General features: G+C 39.3%; 1 protein-coding gene across 13 annotated transcripts in view; it reads left to right on the top strand.

The window, feature by feature from the left end:
• The window catches only part of LOC125878605 (transcription factor 4-like), a 306,833-nt gene that overhangs the window by 161,622 nt on the left and 124,257 nt on the right, over window positions 1-20,954 (top strand). For 12 of the 13 annotated variants that reach the window (XM_049559908.1, XM_049559905.1, XM_049559898.1 and 9 more), the window contains 2 exons: window positions 7,155-7,281; window positions 9,884-9,933. In XM_049559908.1, coding sequence (XP_049415865.1) covers window positions 7,155-7,281; window positions 9,884-9,933 — 177 coding nt within the window. Of the gene's footprint in view, window positions 1-4,785; window positions 4,873-7,154; window positions 7,282-9,883; window positions 9,934-20,954 lie in introns of those variants that run through there. The other variant, XM_049559909.1, reaches the window with a different exon arrangement.

Raw genomic sequence — 20,954 nt, forward strand, 5'->3', positions numbered from 1 at the left:
GACTCCCAAGAACTTTTGTCAGTTTTTTTTCCCATTATTTTTGGCATTTAATAGAGTACATGATTAATTGACATGTTAGATGTAGCTCTGAATGTGTAAACTGTCGGGTGTGTGATGTGTGGTTACAGTGTTCTGGCTCTGCGGGTCCAGTTTCATTCGTTGTCTGTGCTGGGTTTTTTTTACTGTTTCTGGTAGCAGCCTCAGGGCCTCGCTCCCACAGGAGTGTGTGTGTGCAGAAATATGCGTACATCTGTGTGTGTGTGTCAGCTGGAGCGAAGCTGGCGTACAGGTGCGCCGCTGCCTCGCCAGCACTTCCTGGTAATTAATGACTTCTTCCTGCCTCTCTCTCTCTCTCTCTCTCTCTCTCTCCTTTTCCTTCTTTCTCCCTCATATTTAGGATGGTGGAAATTGATGACATCTGAGTTTCAGTCACATGAGGACAGAGGGGTTGAGAAGGAGAAGTAGAAATTTAGGAGGGGGGGGACTGTGAAAATGAGGAGACAGAAAACAGCCATGTTCCATTTATGAGGAATGTCCCTTTTGTTGATTTTAAAGTGAAAGTCCTGAAATGAATATCTTAGCATCTTCTGGAAATGTTTACTTGCCTTCTTTCTGAGTGTGAGATGAAAGGATTCCACTGTCATGTCTGTGTGTTAAGTACAAAGCTTAGCATAAAGGCAGGAGGCAGGGGAAACAGTGAGCCTGGCTCTGTCCAAACTTGAATAATACATCCACCAACACCTCTAAAGCTCACTAATAAACATGTCATATCTCGCTTGTTTAATCCACGCACAATGAGAAATGTCAATCTGTTATTTTCGGGGGAGTTACGTGCTACCCCACAGTCAGGCATTCGCCTCTTTTCGTGTTTGTCTCTGTTCTGCATGCTGCTCCATCTCTCTTCCTCTTTCCTTTTTTCTGCTAAATCTTTAGTTTTTGCCGGTTGTTGTTCTCTCCCTCCGTCTTCTCTCCTCCTTTCCTGTTGGTTTTTTTTTCCCTGGTTTCTCTGTCTGCTTCTTTTTACCTCTCTCCGACTATCTCTCTCTCTGGTAATCTATCTTAGTTAATATCGTCTCTGTGAGCAGCTGGGTACCAAAGCCCAGTCAGCTCTGTGAGAAACAGACCTCTGGTTGTGTGTGTGTGTGTGTGTGTGTGTGTGTGTGTAAGAGAGGGAGATAAAGACAGAGAGAAAACAAGATAATGCAGAAAATAAAACAGAAGAAAGAGATAGAGCGAGGAGGAGTGAACCTGATGATTATCACAATAGCGTAAGGCTGGAATTATATATATATGAAGATAAATATCTCTGTAGGTCGCAGAAGAGCTGACACATGTCCCCTCCTGAATCTCAAAGACATATTGTGCTCTGCATGTCAAACAAGCTTGGTTGATTGGTCAAACGCATTTCCTGTTGGGTGTTTAGACACACATAAAATCCAAAGGTTTTCTGAGATGTCATAACATGTTCTTTGATCATTCTATCCACAGTAATCAGATTACTTTTTAAAACAAGACAACCCCACAAAAATGAAATTATAGTGAAAAGTGTATTGCATTGCCCAAGGCGCACCAAGGGGCAAGCCAAAATCTCATGGCACACCTGTATTCATATCTGTGCACAATAGCCTCTATAGCTTGTGTTGTCACTGTTATCATGACATAAATGTTTGTTTTTATTTACTAATATTAAATAACAATAGGCAACCAACTATCAGGCGTGAAATATTTGTTAACAAAATGATTCAAATATTAATTTTAAATATTTTAGAATGACATCAAAGCACCAATAATGTATCCATTTAAACATTTAAATCATTATCCTGGATCTTGTATTCCATGTTAATTTGATACTGTGTTTTTTTTATTCGTTTGTTATGTGTGACAGTTGTGTCTGTCTGTTTGAGGTTTTAAAAATATTTTTTTCAGACATTTTATTAATATTTGTTGGACTTTTTTCCTCCCGGACATTTCATTATAATTTGTTGGCATTTTAATAATATTTTTTCAGACATTTTAGTAATATTTTTGCACATTAAATTGGTAATTTTTTGGACATTACATCAATATTTTTTGGACATTTTATTAATATACTTTTTAGGACATTTTATTGATATTTTTCCGGAATTTTATATAAATATTTTTGTTGGACATTTTGCTGATATTTTTTGGACTTTTTATTAGGATATTTCGTTTTAACATGTAACAATGTTATATGCTGCCCTCATGGCCAGGTCACTTGTGAAAAAGAGGTTGGTAATTTCATTGAGGATTTTACCTGGTAAAGTAAAGCATACCTATATATTTTTATATAACAGGAAATAATGTAAGATAGTGATAAAGTGATGTGTCACATACTTATAATTCCAAATGAGTGCTTGACTAAAAGACAGTCCTGACAGCAGTAGCAAAAACAGGCTGTTAGCAGCCATGCTAGCGCTGAATGGCATCACCATCATCAGGTCCACCACTTCGGTCTAGACTGAAATATCTCAACAACTATTAAATGGTAAGTCATGGAATTTTGTACAGATGTTCATAGTCCCCAGAGGATGGATCCTAAAAATCAGGGTGATCCTCTGACTTCTGGATCCGTGCCACCAGCAAGACAATAGTGTTGTTTTTTTTACTGAAATGTCTATGGGTGGATTGCCATGCTGTAAAATTTGTTCCAGGTGTCCATGGTCCCCTTGATATTTTTAACTTAAGTAAGGAAACCTTCTGAGGGATTCTGGCAACATCTAATGTTAGCTAAAAGCAGCACTGTGCATGACTACAGCCTTACAGCTATAGACTCTTCAACTTATGTTAAGGCAGATAGAAAGTGGAGTTCAGCAGAGATGACATGTGGTACTGCTCTTTTTGACTGCAGCTGTTGCATTTTTGACCAGGTTTATTTAACTTCACATTTAACTTCCTTATATACCTCTCAGACTGGATGTCTCTGTAGAAAAATAGATTCTGCAAGTTCTGTTTTGGACCTGTGGAAAACCTCTGTTTCCCATGTCAGCAGCTTTACACCAGGTGTTGAAGAGCTGAAGTCTCAGTGGCGTTTTGTGGTGTGTATAGACTGTTTCACTGGAATTGCTTTGCCAGGCAACAGTTTTGGTCCATGTTTATTTCCTGTCAGATGATGTCATTCAGATACACTGCAAAACACTCCAACGGGAAATACCAGTGGACCCATTTAGAAAATGTATGGTGTCAAGTTTGACACTGTCTGTATGCTTCGAATGCAGGGCTCTACAATAACAGTTTGCCAGGTTTCCACCGGCAACCATCTTGAGATATTGGTAACCAATTCTTAGCCTTTGGTTGCCATCAGTGGCAACAACTTTTTAATACAGGGACAGCGTGCACAGCAAAATTAATTCCCTTTTCCACTAGGCTGACATATAATTGCATAGTATCTTAAATACTGAAAATTTGCGGTGAAAAAAATGGCAACCATATTTTCAGTTTGGGCAACCAAGAGATGATACCTGGTTGTGAGTCTGGAAAGCACTTTTAAAAGTTAGTGTTGAGTGCTGAACTGACTTTAAATTTATAATAGAAAGCATATGTTTAAGGATTTAGTCATTTACCAGGAGGGGGGAAGTGGCTATCATTTTAAGTGCATTATGGGAAATGTAGGATCCTGTGTTTTTGGAGCTTGACCCACAGTAGGGGCTAGAAGTTGGGATATCTCGGCTTCTGCTGCTTGGAATTTCACCATTGTTTTTCTAATCTGTCTGTCGCTCGTCACCCAACTTTATGGAAGTGAAATGCAAAATTGCTGGAATATCCCTTTAACACCTTGATCTGACTGTCACTTTAACCTTGGTGTCCACAATATTTAAACTGTACTGAGCGTAATGAAGTGAAATTGACGGAGACAGCGAGACAAGCAGGTAAAGGGAGACAGACAGAGAGACAGGCGGGTATTTTGTCTCTCCTCCTGCTCGTCTAGTTGCCGGGGCGACCGGTCTGGCCTGGCCTGGCTCGATGTTCGAGTACGAGAAGAAAAAACAAAGAAAAGAACAGAAAAGAAAGAAAAGCGCCACAATCAATGAGACCCTTTTTGTTTTAGTGGGAACCCCCTTTTACCCCCGACGACACACACACACTGAAACACACACACGGACAGAGGAACAGGATGACTGAATCGGTGTGCGATTGTGTGTGTGTGCCTTTGTGTCTGACTCCCTCTCCCTCTGTGTGTGTGTGTGACTGACTTTATTTAAGACAAGGGTCCTTTTGTTTTAAGCCGGAGAATGGCTCTGAGACCGAGGCTGGCCCTGTAATTGGCCTACTTAGGCCCTGTTTAGCATGAGAAAAGCCTTCCTTGGCCCGGCAGTGCCAAGCTAACTCTTGTTTTCAGTCACAGAGAGGACGGACGCGCTGATCAGAATTCAGATTAGCCCGAAAAACATCCACCCACCCCCTCCACACACTCCTCCACCCTCTGCTTTAAATACACTGCACACTAATTACTTAACGAGAAAGCTGGGAAAAAAATCTAGACTTTAACGGAGTAGCGGTGGAGTCTATTTAAAGGAGGAGGAGGGGGGGTTCGCAGGCTCTTTTTCACCTCTTCCCTCCTTGCTTACTTTTTGTGCCACTTAAAAAAAAAAAAGACCCTCTCCTCCATCCTTCTCTCTGTCTTTTATTCTTGCGCTCTCTTCTCTCCAAATCAGCCCAGACGCCACTTGTTGCTGCCGAATCATTGAACTTAATTAGCGGGACAATGTGTGAGCGGTTTGCTAAGTTTGAGCCGTAAACAGAGTCACAGTTAGAGGAGGGAAAAAGCAGCAGAGGGAAGAAGTTAGACTCTGAGCTGTGGAGCTGTGAGATGAACGTCTCCACGCTGAGCAGCATGAGGTCGCTCTCATGGAGGTAAATACCATCACATACCACGGTTTCGTTTCTCATTAGCAGCACGGTTTGAGGTGTCTGAGGTAGGCATTGTTCCTGGAGGTTAGACGGCTTCGCAATCAAATCCAAAGGGCAGTTATTTATATATCAATTTGTCTTTCATTGTCTTATTTATATGTCAGTCTGTCTGTCTGTATACCTGTCTGTCAGTCATTGACTACACAAAAACTATTTGTCAGAAGATTTTAATTTCAATTTAATTGATTCTAACTGATTTCATTTTGGCAGGAAGTGTGCATATTAAAAAAAGCGACTTGAAAATCAGATTTTTCCATTTATGCGTACACAGAAAATTAAATTTCAGTTTGATTAAATTATTTCATGTTAATATTGGCAAACATGGACTACCGTATCTATACTCTGTTAGCCTATTTAGTGCAGTAATACATGGACACATGTAACGTAACGCACAGACACACATTCCTTAACACACATATGAACTAACTTTTAACACCATTGCAAGTCAATATAGTCAAAATTCCAACCACTAATATTGCGTTCCATTTATATGATGGAAGATGGGAAAGATTCCCACTAATTACACATGCGTTCATGTTTTTGCATGAGCGAAGATGGTTGCATGATTGCAGAGTTGGGCAGATGAGGGTTAAATGGACTGACAATATAACACAGAGTTTACTTGCTCTTTCAGGCTCTTCTGTAATATTTAGTGACAAGTCATATACCACTTGAGTCAGTGTCAACATATCAGCAATCACTGTCCTGACATTAGTCTATCTTTTAGATATTATAATATTAAATCAAATGACATTCCAACTGCGTTCAATATCCTGACAAATATTTCACATTATTCTCCCATCAGCATTGGAGCTACATTAAATCAGGGTTGGGTAGTAACTGATTACAGATAATGGGGACTACATGATCAAAGTACCAAAATAAGTAACTTAAATCACCCCAGGTTGGATTTGAAAAAACATGTAACAAGATTAAAGTTGCCTTTTTACAACGATTGCGTGATTATAATTTTGATTACGTCTTTTTAAATATGGCAGAGTTAAAATTCCGACAGTCTTTTTCATGATATTAAATTTATTAAAGGTGCAGGATGTAACTCTGGAGAAAGATACCAATGCTTTCGCTTGGTGTTTCAGGAAGACCATGAACCCAAGATCGTCTTTATTTGATGACCTTTAACTCATGACTCGGGGCTCCTACACAAGTGCTCCGCTTTGTGGTGGTTATATATATACGGTTTATGTTAATGGCCAAATGTAAATGCATTTTTGGGCATTGAAAATGTTTTGAGCGGTGGTCCAGTTTTGTGGGGCAATAACGTCAGTGTTTGATTTTGAAGTAATCGAAAAGTATTTAGATTGAATTAAAAAAAATTGTGATCCAATGGATTGCGTTACTAATGGCAGCAATTTCCACGTAGTTTGCATTCAGTAGCTGACTACATTTCAAAATAATTTAACCCAACATTGACTTCGGTCCTCAGGATACCATATATCAGCTCAACAATGACAGCTGAACATTCAGATCCAGTCATCCTCAACACTTGTTGTTCTTGACTTGTGAGCAACATTCCATTCATTACGTTGATTGTTGACATTTCTGATACCTTCCACATTCTCTACTGATGTTCACCAACACTGCTGACAACGTTCTTTCCTTAGCATGCTCAGTAATCTGGTAATTGGTACATGTATTTCCAATATTCTCCATTCACATTCCTGCTACGTTCTATGTCCCAAAATGTCCGAAACATTCCAGCTTCCATTCACTTGTCAGCTCAATATGCTGAACGTGCCGAACGATTTAATGGTTGTCTTCGTTCCAGGTTATTATTTTCAACATCCTCAACATTTTAAATGTTGGAAACATTGAAGTGTTTAAATTCATACGTCAAGATTTCCACAGCACACTACTTACAACATTTCAACTTCCGTCAAAGTGCAAACTTCAGCATCCTGGCTACGTTGAGTATTTCGGGTTATTCCAAAAATCAACACGCTGAACTTAAACACACAAAATAATCTTGGTTGTTCGTATTATCTTTGCCATGTTTTAATTCATTTTTTAAAGGATGCCAGATGATATTAATTTTTGTTATGGCTGGCTTGTCTCTGTGCTAAAGTCTTTATCTCTTCATAAACCTGGAAATATGTTTTGTTCCCATTTCCTTGTGATGAATGCTGCATCCTTCCTGGTCTTTGACTCTCAAGGTCACATGGTTAACAGTCTCTCTCTTTCTGTCTGTTTCTGTGTCTCTCGACCAGTCAATACTGGGTGGCGAGATGGGTTTGGGGAGTCCCGGCGCAGCATCACCCACCAAGCCAGCCGGTCAGTACTACCAGCACTACAGCTCCAACCCGCGGAGGAGAACGCTGCCTATGGACGCCATGGGTGAGACACTACATTAAACATACACTATGAACACACGGAGAGACAAAGTTAATGTTTGTGCCAATCAGCTGCTTTCTACCTTTGACAATATCTAACAATGAGAGAAAGAGTTAAGGTTCTGGCCTGTAACCTCGTTTCTACTGTCCACAATTCTTTTAAACATGATCTATCCTCTTTTTTTTTCTTTAAGAGCATAGGCAGAGAAATAATTGATCACTAAATTAAAGATATGACAATATACACTATACATGACAATGCAGTCTAATACAACAGTTCTTTTGTAAGTCCGCCCTTCATGAAGGTTATAATGTTTTCATGGGAACTGTTTTAGAGTTGATTCAACTTCATGGTCAGGTGGTTCAAATTAGGGTGGACGAAATATTAAAAACATCTGCAACATACAGTATAATACAGTTCAACAGCCCTAGACTATACAACCTTAAAAATTACTATAGACCTAATAAAATTATACCTTTATGTAGGATTTCTTTTAGGGCTGTTTAACTACATTAGTCCTAGCTTTAAACAACGTCATAATGAAAATACATAAAATATATTAGTTTTAGAAGGCTCTGTCGACCCCATTAGCATATGAAGCACCCCCACGCTGGGGCCCAAAGTGTGTATGGCGGCAAAGTTGAAACACACAGTTCTTCATGGCTCTGTCACTCACGTTATTGAGAAAGAATATAAATAAATCATGACGTACGAACAAATTTCTCTTGAAATAAACCAGGGACAGGGGTTGCAAATTCGTCATGGCTAGAAACCTGTGTGCACTGCATCTACTTTGTATTTTATATAAAAGGCAGTGTCTTGTGCATTTGTCCTCGTAAAAAAAAAACCCAAACAAAAAAAAAACAAAACATGTAAATAAATAAATTAATAATAAAAATTTTGTTGAGTCTTTCAAATTCGGAAGAAAAAATTTCAGAATCATTTTTTCAATGATGACAATAATCATATTGATGGTGATCTACCTTGTTTGTCTTTTTTTAAATAAAGATAAACGCACCTTTGTTTAATACAAATTCCTTAAGCAGTAGAAACTAAAGTGAAAACAGTAGTTATTATAGGTCTATATAGGTTGTTTCTTTCCGTCTAAATCTTTATGTTTTGCTGCGTAGATAAACTATAACTCGATTTTATTTGTACAGCACCATATCATACAGACACAGTTCAGAGAGTTTTACATGAAAGCAAAATGAAACAGCCACAAATGTCAAAATAAACAGGGTGACTGCATCATACATACATCCACATATGCACAAAAGCATGCAGTACATTAAAGAAAAGGCTCCAGTGAAAACGAAGGTCTTATAAAGGGACATAGTGTCAGAGCAAGTCTGAAATCAGCAGGCAAGCTCTCCCATGCTTTACAGTAAGTGTATGAATACTCAATGCCATCTCATCAGACTTTGCTCTAAACACATAAAAGAGACTCCCACTTTGTGACCGGAGAGACCTGCCATGCTTATAACCTGACAGCATGTATGAGGTGTACTGTGGAGCCGGACCAGTGAGTGCTTTGTAAAACAAAATGAGGATTTTGACTTAAATTTAATAAAACAACAGGTAACTACTGAAGGTTTCAGAGGACAGGACTTCTATCGTCTGATTTTTTTGTGACACTTAGTTTGCGTGACTGAGATCTGGATGAGTTGTAATCTATGGATTGACCCATGAATCCGGCCTGCTCGTAACAAATGCACGCATGAGTCCGTTTAATATGAGCACAGTTATATCCCAGATTATGAGCTACAAGAACAGTGAAATATAAATGTTTTGTTATTTAAGATTTAAGGCCTGAGTCTCATAATGTAGTCTCAGGATTCTCATTGTTAGATTGAGGAAATAAGTCAGCATGTCAATGTAGTTTCTGTATCCACACAGAAACTTCTCACAGCGACCTTGGTGAGACATTTTAACCTGCACTGATCCCAGTTCACAGCCGCTGTGTGTTTTCTTTTTAAGAAGGCCGAGCATTGTGCATGCGTGTCCGTGTCTGCGTGTCACCATCCTGTTTGTTCGTGTGTGTTTTGAAAGGGGACTTTAAGAAAAAAAAAAAATACAGGGAAGTCTTTTAGAAAGCAGGACAATAGTGGCCGTGGTGTAGCCTTGGTAGCGTTAGCCTTGAGAGGACACACACACACACACACACACACACACACACACACATGATGACAACTCTGGGCCAATTTCAAAAAAAGGAAAAAAAAAGGCTTTCATTTTTCCATCAAAGTCTCACCTTCCCAGTTAATAGACCATTCCCTCTCTTCCCTTGAGAGAAACCCTGAAAAATAATATAAACATGTCCTTTTATCAAACCAAAAAGAAAAAGAAAAAAAACAGCCCTGTCCCTTTTTGTATTCTGGCTTTTTATTTCCTGCATCTTATTGCGTCGCGCTTGTTTGCAGTGAAAGCGTTCTTTGTAAACATATCGACGGCAGTGGGAAAAGTGGCCTCGCTCTTTCTACTTCGGGTGATCGATTAAATTCAAACAAATCAAACCAGAACCTCCTTTTAAAAGAGCAATAAAAAAAAGCCTCTTGGCCTGTTCAACCCTCATGTATTGTTTTGTTGCTTTTTTTGTCTCTTTCAGAGGTTCACACAAAAAAAGTGCGGAAGGTCCCTCCCGGCTTGCCGTCCTCAGTAAGTGATAACATTTTTGTTTATTATCATTTCGGAGGTATTATCACTGCCTCCGCTGTGAGCCTGAAGAAAAGGCTGCTGATGCTCCTGCATGTTTGGAATCGCTGAGCTGGTTTTGTCGGAGAAAAGCTGCACACGTTGCCAGGTTCTGGGAATTTGTCGAGGTGAGGATGGTGCCGCTGTCGGAGCCGCGCTGGACACAGCTGTCGGCTTTTTGTCGCTGGTTCCTATTTTTGGGGAATCAGCTGGAAGAATCTCACGCCAGAATGAATTAGAAAAAAAGGCATCTATTGTTCTGAATCTGAAGAGATGTAGTCGTATAAAATGTTTTCTGAATGACTGACAGCACAAAGCCAATAGAATCGACTAGAAAAGGAAAAAAGATGGAATAAAAATATGACATTAGAGCAGTTTGCTGAGTTTCCCTTTTATTGATCCATTAATCAGTGATTGGCTTGAATCTCTCTGTGGCATTTTGGACTGAAACTCACCCGTCGATCCGCTCGGCTGCTGGTTGGGGGTTGTTGGGTTTTTTTGCAGGTTTAAAAGGGCAGAACTCCCCCAAAAAATGGAGTTGTTGACGGAGAAAAGCGGCTCACATTGCCAGGTTTTGTGAATTTGTGGAGCTGAGGATGAGGCCTCTGTCGGAGCTGGAGACAAACAGCTGTCGGCTTTTTGTTGTCGGTTGCTGTTTTTAGGCATCAGCTGAAAGAGTTTCATTCCAGGATAAATAATAATAACTAAACAATACTCTTCTAAATAAAAAAGAAATGACATAGTAAGTGAAAAACAAATCCAAACACCCTTTATTTTCACTTTATGCCTCCCTCATTTATAGGCAGTACATAAACATTTAGTGAATGGTTTATAACACACTACAATGTAATTGTACTTAGCTATAAGGACATATAAGTGTATTAATGTTGTGTATATGACAACAACATGCTTAATATTACTACAACTGTGTTTCATACTATTTTAATTCATTTTCTGTTTCTACATCAGCCTCCATGCAAGGGTGTAGGTTTTGTAGGTCATGAAACAGGGTGCTGTGGGTTGTCTGCCACAAAATGTTGATCATCAAACACTAACTTCCCTGAACTGTGGTGAATTTCTATGCGCCATTTTGTGCCCTGCGAAATCTACACCTATGCCTCCATGTATTACAAATTCATGCAGTAATGCAAAATTAGAATACACGACTCTTTTAGGTGGTGTAATTTGGATGAGTACACTTGAATAAATACTAAATTATAGTGTGCTGTAAACCATTTTTTTCATATTTCGGGAGAAATAGATTATTTATTTATTTATTTTTAAGTTAAATAATTTTTTTAAAAAGCTGTTTTTATAGACAGACTGAATTGAATTCATGTGCTGATTTCCCCTATTGTAGATTAATTAGTGGACTTGTTTATTAGATTTTGGGATTTTGGGCATTTTGGGTTGAAACTCTGAGTTGCTGGTTGGAAGACTTGAGGATTTAACACAGTTAAGTGAGTTCAAGAAGGAAGAAACATCCATCTACCAAGAAACAAAAAAAGAAAATCTGTTGAAAAGTGCTTCACCACCAAGCACCAAACATTTACCTGTTACAGTGTCTCAGATTTGATTGATTTGTGGGTGTTGGTTAGATTCTAAGTCGTCACATCGGCCTTTGTATGCATGTTATGGACATTTTCTTCCTGGCGTTTAATAGACTAAATGATTCATTAAAATAATCATTAGCCTCAGCCCTGAACAGAAAATATATGATTAAAAAACATCACTGTCTGATGAGTGTTCGTGGCTCCTCGTGCGCTGCTCAGATTGACCCCAGCTGTTGTCTCTGAGGCCTGGAGCCCGGCTGTGGTTTGAATGAGGAGACGAAGCAGCAGGACGTTTTTCTGACGTTTCACATATTTCACTTTTTATCTGCTGCCGTCTTTGTTCTACCTGGTGTTTTGGTGTTGTGCTCGTCTGCTGCTTCGCCTGCAGGATGTAGTTTGCTGTCGTTTAATGCAACTTTAACATCGGTGTGAGAAATATGCTCATGTTGCAACATTTTTCACATTTTTTGCACAGACGTGTGAGTTTATAACGCCATCTTTATTTTGGTTTGGTGTTGTTTTGCTGAAATCAGTTGATCAGTCAATTGCTTGATTAATATAAGAGGTGAAAATCTCCTCATAGGTGATGAGTTTCTGTCATTCTCTGTTTTATTTCACAGTAAATTCAATGTATATTTGGGCTGGTGACTGTTGTTGATTTAAAATGAGCAGGTAGATATATGGTAGATATGTCCTTATAATGGAACTGATAGTGAAAATAATCTGTAGCAGCAGCTCTAGCGCTCATTAGATTTATTTCTAATTTTGACTTTGAGGTGTTTTACATGTGGAGAGGGTTTTTTTTTTTTTTTCCTGTTGCTGACCTCATTAATCGCCAGTTAACGACGGCTGAATGTACAGCGTGTCAGCCGCCTCTTTGGCTCGGCGGGAGTCCGCCTTTCTGTGGCCTCGGCCCGCTTTGTCCCCGCTTCCTCCTCTCTTTCCTCCGCCTCTACATCAGCCTGGGGAGGGAGGGGGAGGAGGAGGGGGGGTGCGGGGGACAGAGGAAGGAGGAAAGAAGGGAAACAAGAGGAGGAGAGGAAAGGTGTTAAAAAAAAGAGAAAAGCAGGGAGGAAGCGTGGTTTGTTTGACAGGTTGGTGGTGGGGGTTTTTTTTCATCTTTTGTGTGTGTGAAGTGGAAGGATGAGACGTTTCCTGTGGAGCAGGGACGTGATGTCAAACAACAGGGACTGTTGCTTTATTTTAAAATGGATTTAATATTGGAATATACATTCCAGAGCTGGAAAATATGTTTTATCAAGCACTAAACCTTTGTAATGTTCTGGTACTTGCACTTTTTGTTACTTCTATCTGATGGCTAAAGTTGTGCTTACTTTATTAACTCAGATTTTATACTTAATACAAGACAACAGGAGTTTCTGCTTGATGATCTGCAGCAATTTGTGCCAATAGGAGCCTTGTTTTCTGTGACTAGAGTAAAGACACCTTTAGTCAACTTTGACCTTGATTCTTTGACACCGTCACCTACAAATGGTGTGTCTGTACTCCCACATAGTTCTCCCTGATTTGTTCTAGAGGAAATAAAGTTGCTGCCTGTATTGTGTTTAATGATAAAGCCTTTTCTGATCTATAAAATGACATATTATTAGAACACAGAAGTCGTAGGCGGTTGGGGTGGATGGTGGTTGGATAAAGCGCATGAGATGGGTTCACTCCCTACAGAACATAAGTGTTTTCTCATTAAACGCCCCTATCAGCATGGCTACGTAATTTGTCTTTCTTTCCAGAACAGTGACAGATCATTGAAAAAAATAAATGTTTTATGAACCTCATGATTAAGGTTTATTTGGTGAAGGAAACCACTCGGTTAGGTTAGAGGAAACATCATGGTTTTAAAATGACCACTTCATAAATGTCAGGAGAAATTAGAAGTACAAAAATGTGGATGAAAAATGAAGGCAAAATATTTGCAGATACAGGTGCTGCCATTTTGACATTTGGAGCTTGAGTCTGCACAGTTGCGATTGGGAAGTGGAGACATTTTCACCTATACACCCGTCTGACCCGTCTGAATCACAAGCAGCGGCACTGATCACAACCGCACCAGTTGACATACAAAGCTGTCAGTCATGACGTACCAATCTCTTTTTATAGCATCAAATAAGTGTTTAAAACCAAACTTGGTTACGCTTAGCAGCCGAAGCGTAACCACAGGTGGGACGCAGGGTGTGGACCCCAGTCTCTAGCGTCAGAGTCTAGGAAACCCCCCAACCACCTCCCTGTGACTTCCGTGCTGCACAGGAACATCACTCTACTCTCTGACCAACTAACCGGCATGGTTGTAAAAAAAAAAAAAAAAAAAAAGTCTTGTGTCGACAGTCATGTGATCCAGGTTTTGGATCTCTGTACTTGCATTGCCTTCATGTCTGCGGCGCTCTGAGCTGTCTCCTCTCTGTGCTCTAACCCTCTCTGTTTCCACCCCTGTGATGTGAGTAATCCTGCCTGCTTCCTCCCGTTCACATCAAGAGAACAGGGACGAGGAGAGGACCCGCCGCCTGTGAAATGGAGAGGTGGTTCGACTGCAGGAAAATAAATTCAGAGGCACTTTCTGCCTGCTTGTTGGCACGAGTATCAGTTGCGAGAGAGAGCAGAAACTGTACGGAAAGCTTTGTAGCTATAGCTCTTATTTTTTTTGTACATTTGTTCCTTTTTTTTTTTTTTTTTTTTTAGATGTCTTTGGATAGCAGGTTCTGTCGTGTCACGAGTCAGTTTGAGCACAGAGGTCCTGTTTGGAGCCCGTGGCTTTTATTCTGAAAAAGCATCAGATTGCTGACAGGTGCTCATTTTCATAATCGCTTCGGTTTTGGGTTTAGTTCCAATGTTTTTAGCTCAAAACTTTGAATAGGACAGCAACACAGACGTAACTTACTTTGGACATTATGTTGAAGCACTGACAATACAAACAGCTTCATTATTGGATCGTTTTTTCTCCTGTATCCAGTGATTTGTGTCTGTACGTCCATGGTTACAGTGCAAACAGGAGCAGCTAGCAGCTAATGGATGATTCAATGGTGCAGATTCACCAACATGTAAAGACATATAGACTGAATAAAGGTGTAGGTAACAGCTAGTTAACTGATTTCATGACATCATACATTATAAATTCTGTATTTTCAACTGGACCCTATTTTTAAGTCACTAATGGGAACAACAGGTATTGAGAGTGACCACTCGCAGCACGTTTGCATTGTCAATTGTCAATTCTCAAAGTGCTTGTTTTTTTGTCTGAAATTCAAATTGCTATTTTAAGTGTCTGACAACATTATGGAAAGGTTCCCTACAGAAATAAACCTTTTGTTAAAGACTCCAATCCTTTTTGTTTAACCAGACATAGCCCTGAAATCGGCATCACCAAACACACTAGACTCCATGTCAATAAACAGTCATTTTATTTCTGTAAAACACCCCTCATTCAAAGTCGACAGAAACAAAATAGCGATCACAAAAATTGTCTTGGTTTGTCTGTCCACTGTTCCAGCAATCACCAACTCTGGTTTGTATGAAATAAGCTATAATTCACCCAGTTAGATGTGAAAACATTTTGTTTCTATTCACGCTAAAATTACTGATTATTTAAATGGAGTCTGGTGAGTCAGGCAATAGCAATGTCAGGGCTGTTTCTGGTTAAACAAAATTAATCTTCCTCTTTAAGAAGAAGGTCTATCCTTTCAGTGATGTTGTCAGACGCTTAAAATAACAATCTAAACCTGTCAGTGGCAAAAAAAAAAAGGCACTCTTAGTGGACCTAAACTGACGGTGCAAACATGCCCCAAATGGTTACGTTGCAGCCTGTTTGCCGCTGCCAACAGCAGCTCTGTCTCTCGTTCAACACTGGACCAATTTCAAAACTTGTTTTCATTAGTCACCTAGAAATAGAAATATAGGAGAATCTGGTCCAGGTTGAAAAATACCAAAATTAGCCTTTAAGCAAATCATATCTATCCCAAATAAAAATTAGATAAAGGAAACATTTGGAGTTGAACTGAAAATAGCCTTTTATTTTATTTGACATTGCTAAGATAAAAAGAAGTCCCTGTAGCAGGATGCCTTTATCCCTGAACCATTGACACGTCCTCCTGTTCATTTGTAAACACATTGTATTATATATCAAAGACAATTTCAAATTATAAGCTTTTGTCTTTCAGAAAAATTGTCCCATAACTTGTCTTTTGTACGACTCACATGATGGCATTTCTGAATAGACTAATGTATCCTGAAATAAACATGTGATGTACCAAGATAGGCCTTAAGCCCGTATATTACCCGATCAGTAGCAAAACACTGCATGAATCCTACAATGATGATTACTGCAGACTGTCTCTTGTTGCTCCTCCAAACTGTAGAAGAAAGTCACATATGAGATTCATTGTTAGTGCCTCTCTGCAGAGATTTGAACCTGTAACCCTGTCAGCTGCTCAGATCAGCCCATAAAGACTCTGCGTTCGACTGTCTGTTCAGAGACTCCTGCTCTTTTGCTGATTTTTTTTTTTTTTTCTCCCTCCCTCGGATGGTCCGGCCTCCAAACCTGCTGCCAACGGCGACGACGATGAGGCTGAAATGTGTTTTCATTCCTGCTCTCAGCAGCCGACAGAGCTGTTTGTCCTCGTCTTTTTTTGTGTCCGTCTTTTTAACACAGAAAATTCAAACCTTTATTCTTTTGATGTTAGAATTTTCAGTGTTTATTCTCGACAGTTTTATTGAGCTTGAGCTCCATATTTTTCCAAATCAGAATTTTGGGGATTTTTTTTTATACATGTGCATGTAAGTTAAGCATCAGGGAAGCTGAATTTTGTTTAATGAAAATGTTTTAAATTTAATTGTGAATTTGGGATAGAATTAAGTTGGTTTACTGAGTGATTTGATCCTAAAATAAAGCTTTGACTGAATATCTGATATTGATCTATAACATGATATAAATTTAGGACAAATCAGATTCCAATAGCATCTAAATGTAAAATACCTTCACTTCCTGTCTTTGTTGGATTGTTTCTCACTGTTCACACTTTTTATCTGTCTCATTAAATGCCTCTTTATTTTGATGCAGATTTTAATAGTAGTATTTTAGCTATTCTTAATATAGTGTTAGAGCGGTCACAGTATTTAGAGATCTAACTGATGCCTAACAGTAAATTATATCAATTAAAACAACAGATAAGAATGTAAAACGTCTATGATATCCCATTTTAAGGCAATTTTCAACATGTGCTTCTACACCTATAATTGCACTTTATTTTTTTTTTTATTTTGACTGTACTCTGGAAGCACTCTTCTAATTTGTATATATTTTATTAACCATATTATATAGGTCATTTGTTGAATACAATCTGTTAAGCAAGACTAAATGCAAGGTGTGTATTTTTGGACATAATGCTGTTTAAAGGTTGCAAAACACCACATCGTCAAAAACTCCATACAATCTGAGCTTTAGATAAATACAGTATAATACATAGTATTTACACAGAGTGTGTGTTGGTGACATTACATGATCGTTTCACTGGATTTTCCATATGAAATGTATGGATACTGACATAAAACAAGTACAGTAACACACGGGGATCTGCAGGCTGTGGAGGAACCAATTTGAGACAGAAATGTGATGAAAACCAGATGGGTGGGATTTAGAATAAAGACGCAGAGGAAAGGAGTGCTGACTATGAGAAAGGAGGAATAAAACAGATAAAAGTGCGTCTATAAAAAGGGTCAAATATTTAAAGTAGAATTTTCTCATGCTGTTATTTGAATGATGGCGATGAACTAGTCAGATGTCACAGATTTACAGATGATCTAACACACTGTGATGTTTTATACTGAATGTAACTGAAGACATGAAATAACTCTCTCTCTCACACACACACACACCCTCTCTCTCTCTGCCCAGCCTGCACCTGCTCTGAGTACAAACACAGCTTCACAGAGGAATGCCTGTAATGTGTGTGTGTGTGTGTGCGTGTGTGTCTGTGTGTGTCTGTGTGTGTGGGTGTGGGTGTGGGTGTGTGTGTCTGTGTCTGTGTCTGTGTCTGTGTCTGTGTGTGTGTGTGTGTGTGTCTGTGTCTGTGTCTGTGTCTGTGTCTGTGTGTGCGCGCGTCTGTATGTGTGCGTGCTTCTATGGCAACACACAGCAGCCAAAAACAAAAGTTCTCTTTGTGAGAAAACTAGCTATAGGTAAACAGCCAACACACACACACACACACATTTGTAAATTCAAAAATGTGAGCACCCTCACTGACATAATTCATGCCCCCAACCCTAACGTTAAAGGTGGATTCAATTTTTTAATTTATTTTTTTTTCCCCAAGTCTATCATATGTCATATGTACATTGAGAGAGTTGCTGGTGGCCGTAATCATTCCTCCCATCCATACTGGCTGTGTTATGACTACATTGTAAGAAGTGGAGGACAAAATCTAAAGTCCTTGTTCTGTGCAAAAAAATAAAAAAGTACGGTCATCTTCCAAAGTTACAGTATTTTTGGTACAAAATTCCAGAGTTCCCCAGCTGAGCTGCAGCTGAGGGATATGTCCTTCTAGTTGCATCGCCAGGACACAACATGCAGGGCAAAGGTACACTCTTAATTCGGCTAACTGTGACTGATAAAGGCTCATACTTACAGTCGTGGAAGAATTATTCATATATTTGACTTAAGTATACCACAGTATGAAAATATTGAATTTTGACCGTAAACTGGACATGAAGCAGTCAGTCAAGTTAACATGATTTATTAAACAAATTTCCACTCATATCAACAATTATATATAACCTGTGACATCATGGGGTTGGTGGGTTTGGAGGACTTTACCAGACACAATGAAGAGACATCTTGCTCCGTTTCCAACCAAGAGTTCATTCGTTCCGGTTCAGAGATGCTTCAGTGTCTTCACTGGCCAACAGAACCAACCAACCCTGTGACAAAATCAGTGTTGTCACACCAAAATGGTGGTGCACTAGCTTAATAGCTGGGTAGAAATTGCCCAAATAAATGTGTCTGTAGTTTTAATGACTTCTAAAATCAGATTTTTGCACTACCAGTCCCAAAAATATGCACATTTCATATCAACTTTAACCCTAAAACCAAGTCTTATGTTGTTATCACACCAAATACGATGCAAATTTTTTGCAATGCGTTACTCGTACAAGTTTGAACGCTAGAATATTTTGTGTTGACTCGCTTCATATGCACAAATAACTCACATCATACATTCCTGAAGGATCTTAATGCTGATTGGCTATTGTGGCACGAATTGGTCACTGAAGGTTTTTTCAAATCGAAAATAAACGAATAAGCATATGATGCGAAATCGTGCTACTACTCTACTGTCATTCGTGTCCCGTCCATCGCATCCATTGCGTCATCTCATGGGGGATTTGTGTCTAATCACGTCTTTACATTGACTTTACATGTAGTTAACTTCCGTAAATTGTTTTATTCGCACCCAGTGTGAACACAACATTAAACCTCAAACAGCCCTTTAAAGAAAGGACCGGACAACACGTCCTCACTTTCCAAAACATCCCCAATGTACTGCCCACTTTCACCACTTCAGATGCATCTGATGACATTAGTGGCAACAAAGTTTAGTGATAGTTGATGGCTCGATATTTAATGACATTTTCATCTTTTTCATTTGTTGTTGCTGATGTTTACCTCTTCTCAAGCCCCTTTGCCACTGCACAAAAAACACCCATATCCACTGACATTTTGCTTTTTTGTTTAATGGAAAAGGTTACAGTCTGCATTCACCCCAGGCCACATGTCTTTGCGATAGTCACAGGTATCCAGCTCCAACTGGCTTCCATTGGTGCTAATGAAATAAAAATTCAAAACCCACACGGATGCACTAATTTTAGCCCATTTGCCGGCACTATGCAATGATGGGCGGCCAGAAAACATTGTTCCACTCCGCCTAAGCAGCACTCAAACATTGTTCCATATTAGTCTGCACAGAGTTTGAAAGAGAGACTGAATGAGTTGGAGATAAAAAAAAATTAATAAGTAACCACCGACACATTTTCTCTGGCTTCCATGCTGCTTTCTACTGTTTGCTAACCTTTGTATAGCCTGTCTGTGACACTGGACACGACACACCAGTAAAAAAGCGACACACAGACAGGCATATTCATCAGCACCAGAGCCGTGTGCACAGCTCTGGTCTCCTGGCAGTGGGAAAGGGTATGATTTAAAAACAGCATACAAGCGCTGATATGGGTGGAAAAGGGTATTAGAAACTGAAAAATACTGGGCTTAATAGGAGTTGCTACACTCTTAATTGTATTTTTAGGCTCTGAGTTGGTTTTCAGTGGTCTTTGACAGCCTCTGTCTGCTGCTTTTCATCCTTTTGTTTGCTTCTTCTGACAACTATATTGGAGCTTAGAGGTTCAATGAGATTTTGAAAATTACTATCGCAGCAAACAGCTATTTGCTATGTAAAATATAGTGGAGTATGCAAGAACTTTCTTTCAAAGCGCAGTGAACTTTTAAATCAGAAATGACAGTAAAACATATCGCAGTGTAGTTTTCTCTGTTCATTCGCCAGGTGCTTAATTGTTGCTTCCAAGTCTTAAAATGGTCGGGAAGACTCTGCTGTTTATTCTGGCGTCATTTTGGCTTAAATTTGGGTGACATTTTGGTGTCAAGGGCAATATCTTATGATATATGACCTTGATCATTTTTGCTGACCTCAGTAAGTCAACACCATAAATATCATGACAGTTGTCATCTTTGTTATGGTAGATGGTCTGTGTGTATCCCATTAGCTAACTAATCACCACCACTCTACACTACACTTTTAGGGTGGTTACCATTGATAATGATGCCACTGTGGTTCAGGACAGCATGGTTGCAGAAGTGCAATACTTACCCTCCAGTTCCCCCTCCATACACCTAACACCATTAGCTCTGTTAGGCACTGTTGGTCTTGTAAGCGCTGTTAGCACTATTAGCACTGTTAGCTAGTTTGCAAGCACTGCTAGGCACCACCATTTAGGGCTGCGTGATACGTGGAAAAAAATGGAATGTGATTATTTTGACAGATATTGGGATATATGTCACAATTTTAGCGGGAATGGTATATTTTGCATTTCATTTTCAAATATAGAAGAATGATGATGTGATTTTTGCTTTGGTCTGCAACAAACAAGCATGCTCGCTTACGTCTCAAATATGATGTATAGGCCAGGGCATCTGTGCAGCACCACAGTGCTTCATTAATAATGGTATGTTAAGAAAAATTTTACCTTTATTAAAAAAAAATAATAATAATTGGATATTGCACTCAGCCATGCTGTGTTTTCAGTAGTATTTCAATTAATTGTGCAGCCCTTACGTTATTTCCGCTCAGCCACCTTCATGTTTGCTTGTGACATCAGAGGTGAGAGCCGTGTGTAATCAATCCCCTCCCACTCTCTGAATGTTGC

This window comes from Epinephelus fuscoguttatus, linkage group LG18 (genome assembly GCF_011397635.1).
Source record: "Epinephelus fuscoguttatus linkage group LG18, E.fuscoguttatus.final_Chr_v1".
Taxonomy (NCBI): domain Eukaryota; kingdom Metazoa; phylum Chordata; class Actinopteri; order Perciformes; family Serranidae; genus Epinephelus; species Epinephelus fuscoguttatus.